Genomic DNA, 19,160 nt, shown 5'->3' with positions numbered 1-19,160 from the left:
GGGAATATGTGCAAGGAGCAGTGAGAGAGTCGATTGGTCCCGGAGTTTAGCGGAGCCCCGCCCTTTACTCGATATAGATGGTGCGCGCTTTAAAAACGTGGGGCGCAGTGCAAATCGCCAGTGGGCGCGAGTGGTACGCGGCTGTCAACTGCTAGCTGTTCACCCCAATATTGTGTGTAAGTCCAGGTTTGGGAAAAACCCCACGCCAAGATGTCACGTCCGTTGTCAGACCACGAGAAGAAGAAACAGATCTCGGTGCGCGGACTCGCTGGGGTAGAGAATGTGACAGACCTCAAGACCAACTTTAACCGGCACCTGCACTTCACGCTGGTGAAGGACCGCAATGTGGCCTCTAAACGGGATTACTACTTCGCGCTCGCCCACACCGTTCGCGATCACCTGATCGGGAGGTGGATCCGGACGCAGCAGCACTACTATGAGAAAGACCCCAAAGTAAGCGATGCGCGCACACGCATGCCGCGTTACCAGCGCGGGTCTTGAATTTCAGGTTGCGTGGTGTTGATTGGCAAATGGCTTAAGTGAATGGAGTTAAAAATGGCTTTGTTTCGCCAGCTCCTGTGGGTAACCTAATACTCAGTGACACTGACGTGAAGCGGTGCGCACAAGTCTTTAGTTACTGAATGACAACAGGATTAGGGTTGGAATTATCAAAATGTATCAACAGGAGAAACTGAGAATTATGATCATGTTGCCGGAAAATGTATTTAGGTGTTAGTGTGCATCCAGTGAAGCATGAGCGAATTCGATAACCTGTTGCCTCTTTAAAACCATTAAAAGCCATAGCCATTAGTCCGCGTGAGCCGCACACCGCTGGCCCGCATCCAGGGAACACCGGATTGGGCACTGATGATGGGATGGTATCCCATGCTTGGTTCCATCCGGGATTCATTGCCCTCCAATATAATTTAAAAATAACGTTGATTTAAAATGTTACATTTCACTGACAAGATGGTTAAACTGCGTTTCAGTATCGCTGTCGATGATTTTGTACCGTTTTAGAGACGCTGCAGTCTGTCTCGTTGTAGATCCGTATGCCAGTTACATTGTCTAGGATCTACTCCTTGCGAAGTACTGCTGACAAAACGTTTTCAGCGGGCCGTCACACTTTTCATCATTCACTGCACGTTATCCACTGTCCGTTTGTTTGTTCTCAAATGAGCGCCTTTCTTGCACTCGTCAGTGGATAGCCGTGCCAGTTTCGTAGGCAAATGTAACCCCTCTGTCGTATTGATTACTAATGTCACGATAGGGCCGTGACATTTCTGTCGCGCGAGCGTGCTGCAAATGCTAGCTCGAGCGGGGATCTTTAGTAAAGACGATTTTTAAAAATACCCCTGACCTTCTCTGGTTCCGGCCCTTTATTTGCACCAGCTGAAGCTGCCGGCGAAAGAATCGCTGGAACTGTTTCTCTCCGAGAGGGGGATTTTTTTTTTGCCTGTCAAAACAGGCGCAGGTCACGTAGTATTGCAAGAAAATATAAAATAAAATTAGAAATTCGATCCGCACGCGTTCCAGGGCAGGAAGTAGGCATATACCCATACAGCAGAAAGACCTCAACATTTACAAATTTCAGATCAATAGCCATTCAGATTTTCAGATATAACAAGTGTATGAGTGTATGCACTTGAGAAGAGTAAGATTGTCATTAAAACTGATTAGATTGCACTGAAGTGTAGATGCTGATACCCAAAGGAATTAAAAATGCTTCACATGTGAAAACTGGGAATACTGTACATACAGACTCTCCTGGACCAGAAATCTAAAGTGTGGTCAAACTGTGGGCACTGGACCACAGTTTTATTCATTTGAGGATTATGTAATAATTTTGGTCATATGACTAATTTGTATCCATTTTCATATTCATTTAAACATAATGATTCAAATAGTGCTGGAGCCGCGACAGGAAGTGTCAGGTGTAATGTGCTGCTGGTGTTCTGGCTCACACGCCTTTCCCAAACCATGTGCTGCCTTTCCGTTGCATCCAGTTAAGACTTGTAAATTGGGAACATGCACCCTACCATAATCTGTAATCGGTTTCCATCTGATCACAGTCCACCGTTCTCCCTGGGGTGGTGTAACTGCTCATGTAAAGCTGCATTACTGTCTGTAATTATAGCTTGAGCAGGGGGAATTTTCCTGGGTTGATAACTCTGGGAGCAGGTGCCAAGGGTTCTGCCTGGGGCAGAGCTTCAGGATGACACTGCAAGGAGAGACTGCAGAGTGACCTTCTAATTTATCTCTGTGTGGAGAGGAGACGCGGCCCTGCTTTGGGGCCACCGGGGTTGCCGGGGGAACAGGAAAGGTCAGAAGTTATCCCCTGTAAAAGGTCAAGGCAGAAACCTATATGGGGTGTTTGGTTGTGCGGGTCATTTAATCTGATATGAAATAAGATGAGTGTATGAACTGCTCTCACAGAAAAATATGCCTAAATCCTCTCTCATAGTTCCTCGGTCCTGACAGTGAAAGCTAAGTGTAGACTTGTTTCTGTTTTTACCCGTTTCCTTCAGCGTTCCACTCTTAAAAGCATTGTAACAGGTGCATTGTCACGTCTAACAAGGAAGACCACTGACAAAGAGCGGCAAAGCAAAAATCACAGTTTGGTGGGTGATATGGTGCAATTAGCCGGTGCACAAAACCAAAGACAGGCTGCAGATTGTTCTAGAAGATGCTATGAACAGTTCTCTTGCAGTTTAGATGAGGAGCTTCCACGCGCCCTGTTTATATAAACGGTTCGCATAGTGCACCCACAGTTTGCAATGCTTTGGAACAGCCGTCATACATTCACATCTCTCTGTTTCTCTTTTGGTTTGATCAAAGGGGAAACTGGTCATGGGGACACTCAAAGCTGTGGCTAGCCAGACCCTCTGACCTGCTCTTGGGTGTGGAGGTCATGTAAGCTCATTGTCTATTAATAGAAATCTGTGCCAATCTGTGCCCCTGTGATAAAGTGTTTCTTGTTTCCTTTCAGCCCTCTATCAATCAGCTCCCCGCATAATCTGGCTCAGATCTCCCTTCCAGTTCTTTACAATATCTACCTGCCAGTTTAGCTTTTCTGATAGGGCTAGCTTGATATAATTCAAATGACATCCTCTCTGTGAGGAGACAGTATCTAGCACCCACACAACTGAGGTCATTTCATAAGACATGATGTTTGGATGGTTGCAGGCCCCAGAGGTGTGAGGAACAGGTATAGAGTCAGGTCTTCCTGCTGCAGATCTGAAGAGATTGATGGTTTATCCTGGGACATGGAATGGCACCCCTATGCCCTGCTGTGTAAGGATAGCGTAAAAGTAACCTGTGTTAGGAAATGTTGAGGACCTCAAGCCTGCACGCCTAATGTGTTAGATCTCCTGTGTCCCCCTCTGTGAGATTATGTGGCTCTCCGGCCTGCTCTGTCATCTGGGGTGGATGGCAGACAACGTCTGAGGAATGCTCTCATAGTCTACACACACTGTCTAACCTTTGAAGGCAACCCCTTAGCCTGCTATTTATAGCCAAGCCAAAATGCCAGTGTTATGCAATCCCTTGCGCCCTCCTTGCCCCTCACCCCCCTCCCCAGTCACCCCCCAGATTTCTGCCCGTGCTGGTCTTGAACTTCGAGGGAAGAAAACTGAAATGTCAAAGGCTAAGACAAGGCTCAGGTGTCATGGTGTCCGTCACAAACATGGGACATTAGCTACACTAAAGCGCTGACCTAGACAAAACCCCCTCCTTTCCAGTCACCACAGTGCTGGAGGCATTGAAGTTTCCAATGCAGCAAAGAGGTACAATCAAAATATTTTTATAAAAAAGCTACTGTATTTATTTGTTCACCAGATGCCCCTTAACAGCCCCTTAACACTCTTCATGGCTTCCACATCATACGTTCACACAGTGGGGTATTTGTGCAAGCAATTCAGGCTAAGCACTTTATACCAGAGAATTACAGCAATTCCCCCTCCTGGGAAACTGAGCCACCTTTGGGTTGAGGTTACTGCTGCTCACCACCCTGTAGCCCTGTCACTGAGCATACAGCTCTGTTATGAAGGGAGCATTAACCCAGGCAATGCCCCAAACGGCCTGCAGGGATTTCTGCAGGAGCTCCCTGCAATCCTCACTGTCTGAAGTGCAGTAGGCAATGGGAAACATATTGGTATTGTACACAGCACTGAAACAGATTGTCTTAACGCGTTAAAGAGAGATTTTAATGCTTAATGCTGAATTAAAGTAGTGTGTGTGTTTTCAGACAGACAAGGTAGGACACATTATCAACCCATTTTTTTAGCTCTTTCCTGTTTCACTGTGTTAGAATCAATGCACACAGACTCATGTCCAGTGCATGTAAAACATTTATACAGTCATGATAACACTCTTTTCGTTTAGTTCTAAGGCACAAAGAGGTGAGTTTGTGCTTGGGTCAATTCCACCCAAAGAAAATCACACCAAACCACAGTGCACTCTACACAAGTATAATTCCTCTCAACAGATAAATGGGATATTACCCTTGTTACACAATAATAGTGATCTGATTTTTCCTGCATAAAAAAGACATCAATGTGGAATCGCCACATGGTAGAATGACTAAAATAATGGGTTTATTATTTGGAGTGGAAAAAAAACCCTTTACATCCCGGAGTGAACAGCTAATATAACATTATTGAAGATACTAAAAATAAGTGTTCAGAAATATTAACTACAGTACGGAAGTAGCCCCTCCCTCCCTAAGCATGTATGTGTGGTTGAATTTATGACTCCACAATGTTCACAGCAGGGCTGTTACAGTATGGTTGGACCATGTGGACATTATAGTGGTGCAGGGGTCTTTCAGGACTTTGGAATTTATTTTGTTATGGATTTTTTAGATACAAAGCTTTAGATAAAAAGCTGCTTCGCCTTTGAAGTAACCTATTCTGCTTTTCTTTCCATTCACTTGGCATGCTCCAGTGCTGATGTTTTGGTTATTTAAAATGGGACAAAAATAATAATTTATTGGAGGGGTGGTGTGGAGTGCGAGCCGTTGGGACTCTGTGCATTGAGTGTCATATCTGAGATGCGCTTGAGTTTAGAGGAATTCTTCCACGGGCATTCAAACCACAGCCTTCATACTGCTTTACACTATTAACACTATTCTGTAATCACTGTCACAGACTGCTAGTGTGTATAAATTGTGCATAATTACGTGTGGGTAGGGACCTGACCTGCACTATGCCTGCAGTATCTGGATCCGTATTTAAGTGGAAGGAGAGTTCCACAGAGCTCTCTGTGAGTCTATCTGTGAGTCTGAGTGGGTATAGGGAAGGGTGGTCTGGCCAGCAGTCTCTCTGATGAATGAAAATGATGCGAAATCTGTGTCTCAAACACCCGTTTCTTTGAAGATGCCAGTTAGCAGATTGTTTTTGTGGACACAGAAGCGGCTGTTTTTTTGGGGTGGGGGGTTACAGGGATACAGGAGGGGCCCTCGCCTGGAGAGTCCCTGATGGGACTGTAATGGCAGATGGCATGGAGCAGTCAGTCTGAAGAGAACTGCAGTGTCAGAGGGATGACTCCTGGCGCTGTCTGAATGCTCCTCTCTCTCCCTCTCTCCTCTCTCCCTTTCTCTTCTCTCCTTCTTCTCTCCCTCTCTCTTCTCCCTTTCTTCTCTCTCTCTCTCTCTCTCTCTCCTTCTCTCTCTCTCTCTCTCTCTCTCTCTCCCTCTCTCTCTCTCCTTCTTCTCTCTCTCTCTCTCTCTCTCTCCTTCTCTCCTCTCTCTCTCTCTCTCTCCTTCTTCTCTCTCCCTCTCTCCTCTCTCTCTCTCTCCAGCGTGTGTACTACCTCTCCCTGGAGTTCTACATGGGCCGCACCCTGCAGAACACCATGGTGAACCTGGCACTGGAGAACGCCTGCGATGAAGCCACGTACCAAGTGAGGGACACACCTGCAGACACGGCACACCTATGAACACACTGATCGTCTCTGTTATTCCTGTCTGTCTGCCTGTCACGTTAACGCCACCCTGTCTTTCCTCAGCTGGGTCTGGATATGGAGGAGCTGGAAGACATGGAGGAGGACGCTGGTCTCGGAAACGGTGGCCTGGGACGTCTCGCCGGTAAGAGGAGAATCCCACCCCCTAAAAAAATGTTTATTTCACTGGGACGCACACAGAAGCATGTACTCTCTGCATATAACACATCATTTATTACACTGAGACAAACACATGGGCTACAACATCCCACTTGTACCTGGTTATTTTATCTCTCACTGATGGTGACATTTACATTTACACATAATTAGCACAAGCTGTTATCAAGACCGACTTCCAAAGCAAAGGTACAGAATGGCTTATGACAAGGCAACGTGAACAACAGCACATGATGGAAATTTAACATGCGTTCGAATGTGTCTCAGTGCATCACGCTGTGCTATAGTATATAACAGCACCGGCCTGAACACAGGATAAGTGCCACAATAATCAAACGTTCAGCTAGTGTCGTAGTGGGATATACATGAACAGGCATTATTTAGGTGTTGGGATTAGGTAGGGGAGCTAAACCTGCGTGAGAGTGAAAGAGAATTTGGGCCAGTCAGAAGATGGCCCTGGATCCCAGCACCAACCAGCATGTACTTTTCTCTGCCCCAGAAGTGCTGGGAGAGACTGTTGACAGAGGTTGCACGGTTACACGGTTGCAGGGTTTTAGGGTTGCAGGGTTTCAGGGTTTCAGGGTTTCAGGGTTGCAAGGTTGCACGGTTGCGGGGTTGTGGGGGTGTGAGGCAGGCATGTGTCACTCAGCCGTCCTGTCCCCTGCCTCTCCAGCCTGTTTCCTGGACTCCATGGCCTCCCTGGGTCTGGCTGCATACGGCTACGGCATCCGCTACGAGTTTGGCATCTTCAACCAGAAAATCATGGATGGCTGGCAGGTAAAGCAGCTGCGAGGGGGTCAGGGGTTCAGCGTGTCACCGTGTCAATCTGTCACACAGGAATGGAAAATCAGCCTCAGTCACAGTGTTTGAATCTCATTCTGCCTCCAGCGCCGGTGTGCAGTTTCTGTTCCCACCTCATGCCATGTGCTATTAACTGTTACACAGAGCATTTCTGAGGCCTTAAAGGATCAGATTTAGGAATTGTTAAATTGTATACCGCAGTAAAGAGCTGTCGTGGGTTTGACTGACCTGGGGGGGGGGTACAATGATCGATTGATTGACAGATGGAGGAGGCAGACGATTGGCTGCGCTATGGAAACCCCTGGGAGAAGGCCCGCCCCGAGTACATGAGGCCCGTCCACTTCTATGGGCGCACGGAGCATCATCCTGATGGGGTGAAATGGGTGGACACTCAGGTGAGGAGAGACAGACAGAGAGCAGCACGGCTTCCACAGGGTTTAGACATCTCTAAAACCACTACGGCCCATTAAGGTCACTGGTGCCTTCCTCACCAGCTCCATGTCACATGATTACCCAGCTCAGCTCAAAGTTCAATAACTTCCGCTGTTCAAGGGTGACAGTGTACATAGAGAGATGTGGCAGGTGTGTAGCATGATTAGATGATTAGAAGGAAAGACACCCGCACACTGTCGCTTCAAACAAATATCACCGCTTTCCGAGATCACATTCACAAAACTGTTCTTCTATTCGTATGTTAATTGGTGCAAATAGTGCTTTTAAAACGAAAAATGTGAACTGCATTAATTGTACAAATGTAAAAAAAATTAAGAGTTTTTTTTGTCTACTGAGCCTTGTCAGATTGTGGTCCTCACTCAGACTGTAGCAAAAATGTCAGAGGTCAGGGCTCGGTGTGCGGAAAGGGGGTGCTGAGAGGCCGAGCAGGGACCGCTGCAAAAGCGAACATCAATGCTGGTGGGCCTGCTCTTTCACGGCAGGCTGCTCTAAACAGAAGCCCTGTCCTGACAGGTGGTCCTGGCCCTGCCATACGACACCCCCATCCCCGGATACAGGAACAACATCGTCAACACCATGAGGCTGTGGTCTGCCAAGGCACCCTGTGAATTCAGCCTGAAGGACTGTGAGTCCCACTCTGAGCCTGGAGGGAGGAGGGGGGAAACACCGCCTTCTGCTGGCTAAGGGAGAGAGAGCATGCAGCAGACACCCAGTGATGGTGTTTTAGAGCAGTTTCATGGTTTCACCCAGAACAATTCAGCACATGAATGCAAGTTGTATTCAGCATGGGTTTGGCAACATCAGAATTTACATTGATTTTAGGTTGAATAGAGGTTGTGAAGCAACCAAATCAACAAAGAGCAAAGTGGATAAGGGAGGGGATGGGGGGTTTGATTGATTTTATGCTGAAAATTCAATGTTGATTCCATTAGCAAACGTAACCAGTTTTTAGCTTGACTTAAACATTGATGTTCCACATGGAAACAATGTCATGTCAGCTGTGGTTTGCCAGCTTGGCCAAGCCAGAAAGGGATCGGGGTTCAGAGTTTAAGCACGGGAAAGAGGGACACCCAAACAAGCAAAAAGCGGCAGCACATCTAAATATCTGATTTTAAAACATAAAAAACAAACAAAATAACAAAGTGTATTCTTAGTGGTGATTCATTCCCTTGCGCTGAGTTCATAATTTCGCTTGTGACCTTCTTTGTGTATTTGATTTTGAGGGCAGAAGGCAGAAAAAAGGGTTCGGGAGTTGTGTGTGGAAAGGTGGAGTGTCCTCTGCTGATGGATTTGTGCCTTTGTCTTTACACAGTCAACGTGGGCGGCTACATCCAGGCCGTGCTGGACAGAAACCTGGCGGAGAACATCTCCCGTGTGCTGTACCCCAACGACAACGTGAGCGCATCCCACTGTCCCGTCATGAAGCACACAACCAACCAATCACAGAGCTTCATTTATAATAACCACAACTGGTGGTGACACATTTCTGACGTGTGTGTGGAGTGTTCGGGGTATTATAGACAAGTGAAATGTGGGCGGAGCTGACTGATTATATAGGCCAATCAAAGGAGAGCTCATGTGTTGTGATAGTAGTGCAGCAAATGGAACTATACACACATTGATGGTTAATTCAGGGGTAGAAAACTCCCAGAGAGCAAAGAGTTCATTATTAAGGTATCCGCTGTGGTCAGGGTGCAGTCCATGTGAGGCTGGAGTGTGGTACTTTTGAGGTTGGGGTGTGGTCCATATGAGATTGGGATGCAGTCTATATGTGGTTGTGCCATGTGAGGTCAGGGGACAGTCCTTGTGAGGTCAGGTTGCGGTCTTTATGAGGTTGGTGTGTGGTCCATGTGAGGTTGGGGTGTGGTCAGTGTGAGGTCAGGGAACAGGCCTTGTGAGGTCAGGTTGTGTGTGGACTGTGTGCAGTCAGTGTGCGGTCAGTGTGCGGTCCTTGTGAGGTCAGAACACGGTCGATGTGAATGACTGGGCCCGTCTCTCTGTGTGCGGTCCTTGTGAGGTCAGTGTGCGGTCCTTGTGAGGTCAGAACACGGTCGATGTGAATGACCGGGCCCGTCTCTCTGTGTGTGGTCAGTGTGCGGTCCTTGTGAGGTCAGAACACGGTCGATGTGAATGACCGGGCCCGTCTCTCTGTGTGTGGTCAGTGTGCGGTCCTTGTGAGGTCAGAACACGGTCGATGTGAATGACCGGGCCCGTCTCTCTGTGTGTGGTCAGTGTGCGGTCCTTGTGAGGTCAGAACACGGTCGATGTGAATGACCGGGCCCGTCTCTCTGTGTGTGTCGGCAGTTTTTTGAGGGGAAGGAGCTGCGTCTGAAGCAGGAGTACTTTGTGGTCGCTGCCACCCTTCAGGACATCATCCGCCGCTTCAAGGTGTCCAAGTTCGGCTCCAGGGAGATTGTGCGCACAGACTTCAACACTCTGCCTGACAAGGTGAGCGCCCCACAGCGCCCTCTGGTGGTTCTCACTGAAATGCGGGAGAGGTGATCTGGGGGTGACTTCTAGTGCTGGCTCTAAGAGCTTTAATTTACTTAATTTTAAGATCTTACTGTGTATTTCTCTCACTTATTTCAAGGTCTCCAGCTTGTCTTTGTATTAAAAAGGTTAAATATGACACTTTTTTAACTCTTTGTATCTTGCTAACTGATGTACATGCATCAACACCTCTTGAAATGAATAAATAAAAGTTGCCTGTCAGCCATGCAAAGACAGCACAAGTCCACCGTGACGAGTCATGGCCAATACTGTGTATTATTTCTCTACATTGTGTTACCATTAACGCACAGTCAGTGGTTAAGAGTTAAAAGTCAGACGCATGTTGCTGCAAAACTTCCTCATACTGGTGCCACAGACCAGCAATAAATAAAAATACATTCTCTAATAGATCTTGGCAGTAGCAGTGGGTTGTAGTATTGGTAGTTGTTGCTGACAGTGCCAAGATTCCAGCTATGTTACAGATATGCGTGTTCATTACCTCAGCGTCTCTTACTGAAGTCATTGTTATTAATAGAGTTAGTGCAGGTAAACCCGCTACAGTAGAAGCAACAGCCGCTGTTTTCCCATGTGACCCTCTGGCACCCACTCGTTGCTGCTTCACTGTGGTGACGTCTCCATGGTGACGTCTCCGTGGTGACATCATCTGTCTCGTGCGCAGGTTGCTATCCAGCTGAACGACACTCACCCTGCCCTGGCGGTGCCCGAGCTGATGAGGGTGCTGGTGGACGAGGAGAAGCTTCCCTGGGACAAGGTGAGTGCCAGGGTGCATTGCAGCAATTACTGCTAGAGGGCGCCCTTGTCGCCATCAGAGGTGGACTGCTGTGAACTTGGGTTTTTTATGTTACGTTACATTACAGTCATTACAGACTCTCTTATCCCGAGCGACATACACAGGTTACAGTTTGTACGTTATCCATTTTTACAGCTGGATATTTACCGAGGCAATTTTGGATTAAGTACCCTGCCCAAGGACACAACAGCTGTGCCTCAGTAGGGAATCGAACCAGCAACCTCTCGGTTACAAGCCCTGCTCCTTACACCACACTGATGCCCACTGCTATAGACTGTAGACTGTGGACTTAAGTGCAGCAGTTCTCAAACAATACAGAGTTTGAAAAAATCCAATATGCCGTATCGTGCCCCTTCCACTTACTAAACAACATAGCTAGTGTGCAGTGTACATAGAATTTAAAAAAGAAGTATACAGCACACTGTACACTACCAAGTCTCTCTGTGGAATATATATATTTATTTGTTATCTATTAGATCCCCTGCTACTGTGTGTTCATCGCTTCCAAATATAAACACTAGAGGGCATCAGAGATTACAATTATCGTCAGAAACATTTTTGAAATTTTTCATTCTTTGACAAACGCATACACCGCAGCCACTGGCATTTTTGTCAGCGTCCCTGCTCTGACGGTTCTTTGCATAGCCCTGCACTCAGTAGATATTTTAGATGTGTAGAGAGAAGAAGAAGCAAAGCACTCTTTGAGAGCAGCTGATCCTGCACAGATAGCATTCAGATCACTTAAAGATGGGTTTGTTCATAGTGACAATTTCATCATTTAAGGACATTTTTGTATTATGTTCTTTCATGCAAATTGAAGCTACTGAGGTAAAGTGCCTTTCTGGAAGGTACAGCAACAGTGCCGCATCCAGCTGGGACTTGATCCTGCAACCTCATGGTTATGTTGTGCTTCTGTCTTAGGCCTGGAACATCAGCGTGCGCACCTGTGCCTACACCAACCACACCGTCCTGCCTGAGGCCCTGGAGCGCTGGCCCATCGACCTGTTCCAGACCCTTCTGCCCCGCCACATGGAGATCATCTTTGAGATCAACCGTCGCCACATGGAGGTCAGGAGGACCTCGGCACACAGTCAGCAGGGCTGTTACAGTGTGTCAGCATTCTGCTAGAACCGTCAGGCTTTTTCTGGCCTGGCTGTGGTGTTAGGATCAATATATCGCTTCTTATTAATGGAGTACGACTTCATTCTGATAGTGGTGTGCAAACAGATCCTAAGTAAAAAGGAAGGTGCTAAACATCCATCTGAAAAGTGTGAATCGACCAAACTAGAAATCAGTACTTAAAAAAACTACTTCTACGTATGTTCACATTTGTTGTTCTGAATTAATATTGTGTTTAATACTGATTTTTTGAAATTGATATATGCCGTTCAGTTATGGTTATGCTCCAAAATGCCTGAAATGGAGCTGAATTTCTCCCCTCTCTTCCTGTCTTCTCTCCAGCGTGTGTCCTCTCTGTACCCAGGGGACTTTGACCGCATGCGTCGCATGTCCCTGATTGAAGAGGGCCCGCAAAAGAAGGTGAACATGGCCCATCTGTGCATCGTGGGCGCTCACGCTGTCAACGGCGTCGCCCGAATCCACTCCGACATCCTCAAGGCCACCGTGTGAGTGCCCCTGGCCCCACCCTCAACCTTACCTGGCCCCACCCTCAACCCCTCCCCTGGCTCCGCCCTCAACCCCTCCCCTGGCTCCGCCCTCAACCCCTCCCCTGGCTCCGCCCTCAACCCCTCCCCTGGCTCCGCCCTCAACCCCTCCCCTGGCTCCGCCCTCAACCCCTCCCCTGGCTCCGCCCTCAACCCCTCCCCTGGCTCCGCCCTCAACCCCCTCCCCTGTCTCTGCCCTCAACCCCTCCCCTGGCTCCGCCCTCAACCCCACCCTGGCTCCGCCCTCGACTCCTCCCCAGACCCCACCCCCAGCCCCTCCCCCCACTGTGCTCCTGTCCATCACACACTGCTCCTCTCACATGACTCTGCCCGACTGCCAGTAGATAAAATGATGAAATACAATCAAAAGGTGAAGGTTACGTTTGATGTGATTGTAACGGTACATTGAGTCCGATGAAAGCGTGACACCTGGCCACGGGCCGAGGTTCTTGACCCCTTGTCTGGACAACATAAACAGGGACAGAGAAGGGGGGAGGTGGGCCGGAGGAGGGATGCTGTAAACAGCTGACGTGGAAAGGAGGTGATAAGTGAGATTTTTATAGCTGTGGACGTGACTGGTTTGTCTAAATATATTTGACTGTCTTCATTTGAAACTTTCCCCTTAAAAAGATATCCTTATCTTGGGTACTTTAGTTTTTTTGTTGCCTAAAATGTGCACATTTTCCTATTTTACATTAAAAAATGTTTAGATGACTTGTTTACATTTTACACTGGCATATTTTACAGATGAACACACACACACACGTACACACACACGTACACAAACACACAGCTCTCTGAGAACCTGCAGACTGTAACAGCTGTGGTCTGTGGGCTGCTCTCCAGGTTTATATAACACTGCATTTACACATTGCCGTATTTTCAGGTTCAAGGACTTCTATGAGCTGGACCCCCAAAAGTTCCAGAACAAGACCAACGGCATCACCCCCCGCCGCTGGCTGGTGATGTGCAACCCTGGCCTGGCGGAGGTCATCGCAGAGGTATGTCGCTGTTACACACACAGTAGCAGGGGCAGGCAGAGGGCTCCAGCATTTCAGCTCTGTCATTCTGGGCTGGATATTGATGTTGGTTGCTATTTGTTCCAGTAGTTGTTACTGTGATAGGGAGACTAGGTTTGAGATATGGGGTTAGCTGATGTTACCCTGATTGGTGGCTAATGTGTGTGTGTGTGTGTGTGTGTGTGTGTGTGTGTCTCAGAGAATCGGAGAGGACTTTGTCCGTGACCTGGACCAGTTGAGGAAGCTGCTGAAGTTCGTCAACGACGACGCTTTCATCCGAGACATTGCTAACGTCAAACAGGTGAGGAATGCTGGGACACGCAGCCCTCCCTGATGGCACAGGGTAACCCACCCTGTTTTTTTTAAAAAAAAACCTCTGTGGGCATGTCTTTGCCTCAGGAAAACAAGCTCAAGTTTGCGGTGCACCTGCAAGAGCACTACAAGGTGAAGATCAACCCCAACTCCATGTTTGATGTACAAGTCAAGAGGATCCACGAGTACAAGAGACAGCTGCTTAACTGCCTGCACATCATCACTTACTACAACCGTGAGTGCTGTTACTGCCTTTCACAACTGTGAGTGCTGTCATTAACCTCTACAACTGTGAGTGCTGTTACTACCCTTTACAATCGTGAGTGCTCTTACTGCCTTTCACAACTGTGAGTGCTGTTACTGCCTTTCACAACTTGTTATTAATCTCTACAACTGTGAGTGCTGTCATTACCATCTTCAACTGTGAGTGCTGTCATTACCATCTACAACTGTGAGTGCTGTTACTACCCTTTACAATCGTGAGTGCTCTTACTGCCTTTCACAACTGTGAGTGCTGTTACTGCCTTTCACAACTTGTTATTAATCTCTACAACTGTGAGTGCTGGCATTAACCTCTACAACTGTGAGTGCTGTCATTAACCTCTACAACTGTGAGTGCTGGCATTAACCTCTACAACTGTGAGTGCTGGCATTAACCTCTCCAACTGTGAGTGCTGGCATTGCTTACTCCATTTGTGAGTTCCCTCTGCCTCCTGTTCTGTGACTGAAAATGAGCCAATGGGTGAAGCGACAAACTGTATTAAATGATTTGCTGATCCATCTATTTTTTCTTCAGGCATCAAGAAGGAGCCCAACAAGCAGTGGACCCCCAGAACCATCATGATTGGCGGAAAGGTGAGGTCCGCCCACATAGTGAGCCACACCCTCTGCACTGGTCTGACCCAGATCGCAGTTCAGATGTGAAGCTCCTCAAGCTTGTACCTACGCTGATCTGATCTGGCACTAGCCCACCTATGGGTCAGGGATTAGCAGCAGTTTGGCACTGGAGTGCTTCCCTCCGTCTCTATTCTAACCTTGTGTGTTGTCGCTCTTCTTAGACCTGAATGTGACCTGAACATGACCGGGTGGGTCTGTCCCCTAATGAGCATGATCTGAATTAGACTGCGTGTCTGAGTGTGACTGTGATCAACCCCCCCCCGCAGGCGGCCCCAGGCTACCACACAGCCAAGATGATCATCAGACTGATCACAGCCATCGGAGAGGTTGTCAACAACGACCCTGTGGTGGGCGACCGTCTCAAGGTCATCTTCCTGGAGAACTACAGGATCACTCTGGCTGAGAAAGGTAAGCTGTCCTTTTCTCTGGGCACATTATAGATATGCTGATTATTCGTTAATCGAAATGTGTTTTTGATGTCATCACTCATCGACGGCTGATATTTCAAAGGTACATCAGGAGTGTTCCATCTACAGTTAGAATGCGTAACCTGAGGTTTCACACTCCGGTCATTGGCTAACATGCCACACCTTGCTGATTGAGGCCTAATTAAATACAGGTGTGGCTGGAGCGCAGGGAGAGGCTCACTTAGTCCCTGCGGCTGTTTCTGCATGGGCTGGTTTCTGTGGTTTCTTTGTTTGGTTTTTAAATAAATTATTGTTTTTTGTATGTTTTACACTTTCTGTTAATTTATGTGTAGAGCAATTGGTTTGTGAGAGTCATTGATTGACACAACTGGTAACCCCAGCAAATTGTGGTGTTCAGGAATCCTCCTCCAATCACCAGTGTCTCTCCCCTCCCAGTCGTTCCAGCAGCTGACCTATCAGAGCAGATCTCCACGGCCGGCACAGAGGCCTCGGGCACGGGCAACATGAAGTTCATGCTGAACGGCGCCCTCACCATCGGCACCATGGATGGAGCCAACGTGGAGATGGCGGAGGAGGCGGGAGAGGAGAACCTCTTCATCTTTGGCATGAGGGTGGACGACGTGGACGAGATGGACAGGAAGGGGTGCGCAGATGCTGGGGGCAGGACAATGGGGAGCGGGTCATGTGGGGTTAGCCAGATCACATGCAGTCAGTAGGGTGAAAAGGGATTGGTCAAGTCACGGGGGAGGGGGGTTGTCAGGTCATTGGAGGTTAGTAGGGTCACAAGTGATTAGTTGGGTCACAAAGGTCAAATCATGGGGGTTTGTCGAGTCATATGGTTAGTTATGTGACAGGGGTTTGTTGGTCTGTAGGCAGTTGGTCAGGTTGTAAGCGATTACCTGAGGCAGCTGGATTAGTTGGGCGATGGGTGGTTAGTTGGATGATGGGCAGCTGGATTAGTTGGGCGATGGGTGGTTAGTTGGATGATGGGCAGCTGGATTAGTTGGGCGATGGGTGGTTAGTTGGGTGATGCAACACGATTTGAGGAAAATAAGACAGTGGGTCTGGGCTGGGAATATTACATTACTGAGTAATATCTGCTGAGCAGACAATCTTATACAGAGAGACTTACACAGCTTACAGTCTTTACACATTATCCATTTACCCAGCTTGAATTTTTACTGAGACCCTTCAGGTTAAGCACCTTCACTCAAAGATACAGCAGCAGTGGCCTACTGGGGTATCGAACCAGCAACCTTTGGGCTATGAGCTCTGATCCTCACCGGAAATGACAACATCAGAGGAATCGCAAGGGACAGCAATGCTAATAGATATTTTATGGATGTGGGATAGGTGATGTCTGGCAGACACGAAAAGGATATTCATGTTTCATACATGCTTCATGTGAAATGGCTTCTCTTCCTTGCACAGATACAATGCCAGTGAGTTCTACAACCACCTTCCTGAGCTGAAGCAGGCCATTGACCAGATCGCTGGCGGATTCTTCAGCCCCAAGCAGCCCGACCTCTTCAAGGAGATCGTCAACATGCTGATGCATCACGACAGGTAGTAGCAGGTTATAGCTTACACACTGACACATACATCTCCACACTTACACACCAACACACAAAGCTATAGACTTATGCACTGACACATACATCTCCACACTTACATACTGACACATAAACCTGCAGGCTCACACACTCTCACATGCACATAAACACGTATACACACATATGAAGGCTTACACATTCACACATATGCCTAAATGCTTACAGACTGATGCTCAGGACACCCACTCACTGATGCCTGCATGTGGTGTCTGACAGAGACTGAGTGTATCTCTCTACCGTCCAGGTTCAAGGTGTTTGCTGATTACGAAGACTACATCAAATGCCAGGAGAAAGTCAATGCCCTGTACAAGGTCAGTGTAGTGTCAAATGTCAGAGGTCAAACAAGGCTCAAAAGATGCAGTCAGATGTAATCAGAACATTTGGACATTGGATTGTAACCTCTTTATTCAAACAATGTTTAAAAAAATCAGTTAAAACTAAATTAAAAAACATGCTATTTTTGAGTGAAAAATGAACAAATTCTTTCATCTTTCCAAGATTCTTTTTTAATTTGAAATTATTTTCTAGATTGCTGACAGTCTGCATCTTCTCCCTTTCTCTCTCTCTCTGAACAGAACCCTAAGGAATGGACCAAGAAGGTGATCCATAACATCGCTGGCAGTGGCAAGTTCTCTAGTGACCGCACCATCGCCCAGTACGCCCGAGAAATCTGGGGTATGGAGCCCAGCCTGGAGAAGCTGGCTGCTCCTGATGAGCCACGCTAAATCAGCCTCTCTGTGACCCCCCCCCCCCCCCCCCATCCCCACACCTGCCCCCACCACCACCAGATATCCCCCAAAAATCTATAAAAATGTTTAAAAATAAATACAAACAGGCACCCTGGATGTTTAGCGTGTGAGAAGCGCGAGCGCGTTTCTGTAGACCTTGAGAGAACCTAGTCACCCCTGTCTGGCTGTTTGTCTTTCAATGTTCCAGCTCAAATACTCCATTATTGTTCAACCCCCCATCCCCCACAGTCTACCAATGGACAATCTGCTGATGGTTCCACTGTCCTGCATTCTGCCTGGTTTCACCAATGATCAACCTCCTCTGTTCTGGAACTCTTCGTGCCGCTTCTACGATAGGTGTTCCGGGAATGGTCCTTTGTTGACGATAAATGTTGAAAAGCGTGTCTTTCATTCGGGAGGGGAGAGACGCTACCGCGAGCATGTCGAAGAGCATGTGAAGTCATGAGTAATGCTCTGAGAAGCTGCAGTGTTAGCCTGGCATGGAAAGGGTGCACTGACCGTATCTGTGCAATAGCTGGCCGTTGTGTGGTTGAACGCCAACCGTTATCTATTAAAAGGAGGAGTTATTTGTGCCGTCTGTGTGTCTGAATCTTGTGTCGGTGTGGAAACTGTGCTGGGACCGCTGTCTCAGTCTAGCTCAGGGCTTTCAATCCGCTGCCAGTTTAGCTCTTTGGGACAGAGGGGCTCAGGGCTGGAGATCTAGAGCCACGCCCCTCCTCTACTGTCATGTAAACGGAGGTGCGTCAAAAACCCTCAGCTCCACCAACACCCAGTGTCTTAATGGTGATGGTCCTGTCAATCAACAAAGTACAAATAAAAAGAAACAGCCGAGAGAACAGCCTGTCCTCTGTGGAGTCGTTATGCTTATTGTGCATTTATTGGCGCTATAAATGACTTTAAGTGCTGTTATTATTTTAGTTTTTTTGCAAACACTGTTATACAGGTCACGCATGATGCATTGAATACATACGAGCAACACAAACAGTCACATGCATTTCATCACACCATAGTGCAGACCTGCTTTTATTGGGTTCATCTCAGCAGTACAGCTCACATCTCTTTATATCTCTATGGATGTAAAGTTAGCATAGCTTTGGAGGAGAAAGGGGAGCGATGTGCCCTTCCTCTGAGAACAGGGTGTAAACAGCTCTAATACTTTGGTCTTATGACACCCATTGCCTGTAGAAAATGCAAAATTTTATGATTCTGTCCTGCAAAACCCCAGCCAGTGAAACATTTATCGCTACCCTTTGCTCAGCCCATACAGGGTTTATTTGAAACGAATATATGGCCATTAGCTATATGTATGTCTACGTGTTATATCTATTTGTGTTATTATTTTATTATGGTGACGTAAGCAACCACAGTAGCATTTGCATGGTTTCATCACTGACCTCTTTGACTAGAATCAGGCAACACTTTAAGCAAAAAGCAGAAACATAAGGAATGATTGCTTCCACCATGACGTACAGATCTGAAATGACCAGGTCGGGGTATCGAAACATACAGAAAGTAAGGAAATATTAACCTGAAAACATCCCTGTAAGCAGCTGAAAGTTAGGGTGATAATTTGTGATATTTTGTGAATTCCCATTCAGGTTATGTAACCACAGGGTTTTTGGTTCAGTTCCCAGCTGGGCGGCTTCACCCTTCAGCAAGTAATTGCTTCAGTGAACACCCTGTTGAATAAGTGGGTACCATGCTAGACAGAGTCTGACCAGTCAGAACTGTTGGTGTGTTTGCCAAGCTGATCAGCAGTAGGAGCACAATGTGAGATTTGTGACATTTTCACAGGTTGGAGTGACT

General features: G+C 47.4%; 1 protein-coding gene across 1 annotated transcript; it reads left to right on the top strand.

Annotated features, from left to right (window-relative positions):
* The first annotated feature begins 113 nt into the window (after nt 1-113).
* On the top strand, nt 114-17,364 carry pygma (phosphorylase, glycogen, muscle A). Its single transcript, XM_036523533.1, has 20 exons — nt 114-453; nt 5,800-5,901; nt 6,007-6,085; nt 6,791-6,894; nt 7,182-7,313; nt 7,885-7,996; nt 8,684-8,766; nt 9,676-9,819; nt 10,541-10,633; nt 11,594-11,740; nt 12,134-12,297; nt 13,223-13,337; nt 13,555-13,656; nt 13,755-13,902; nt 14,464-14,522; nt 14,831-14,972; nt 15,428-15,635; nt 16,424-16,558; nt 16,850-16,916; nt 17,181-17,364. Exons 1-20 carry the CDS (start codon nt 211-213, stop codon nt 17,328-17,330), a joined length of 2,529 nt encoding a protein of 842 aa, XP_036379426.1. The 5' UTR covers nt 114-210; the 3' UTR covers nt 17,331-17,364.
* Nucleotides 17,365-19,160: the final 1,796 nt, after the last annotated feature.

Source organism: Megalops cyprinoides, chromosome 3, assembly GCF_013368585.1.
Source record: "Megalops cyprinoides isolate fMegCyp1 chromosome 3, fMegCyp1.pri, whole genome shotgun sequence".
Taxonomy (NCBI): domain Eukaryota; kingdom Metazoa; phylum Chordata; class Actinopteri; order Elopiformes; family Megalopidae; genus Megalops; species Megalops cyprinoides.
The sequence above is the reverse complement of the archived record's forward strand: the minus strand, read 5'-3'. Positions and strand labels throughout refer to the sequence as shown.

What these genes read in the sequence shown, in the direction of transcription:
- pygma (XM_036523533.1), top strand. Translation starts at nt 211, where the DNA reads ATGTCACGTCCGTTGTCAGACCACGAGAAGAAGAAACAGATCTCGGTG. An exon ending in CATCATCACTTACTACAACC is followed by an intron (nt 13,903 to 14,463) that starts GTGAGTGCTGTT and finishes TTTTTTCTTCAG; the next exon opens with GCATCAAGAAGGAGCCCAAC. An exon ending in GACGAGATGGACAGGAAGGG is followed by an intron (nt 15,636 to 16,423) that starts GTGCGCAGATGC and finishes TTCCTTGCACAG; the next exon opens with ATACAATGCCAGTGAGTTCT.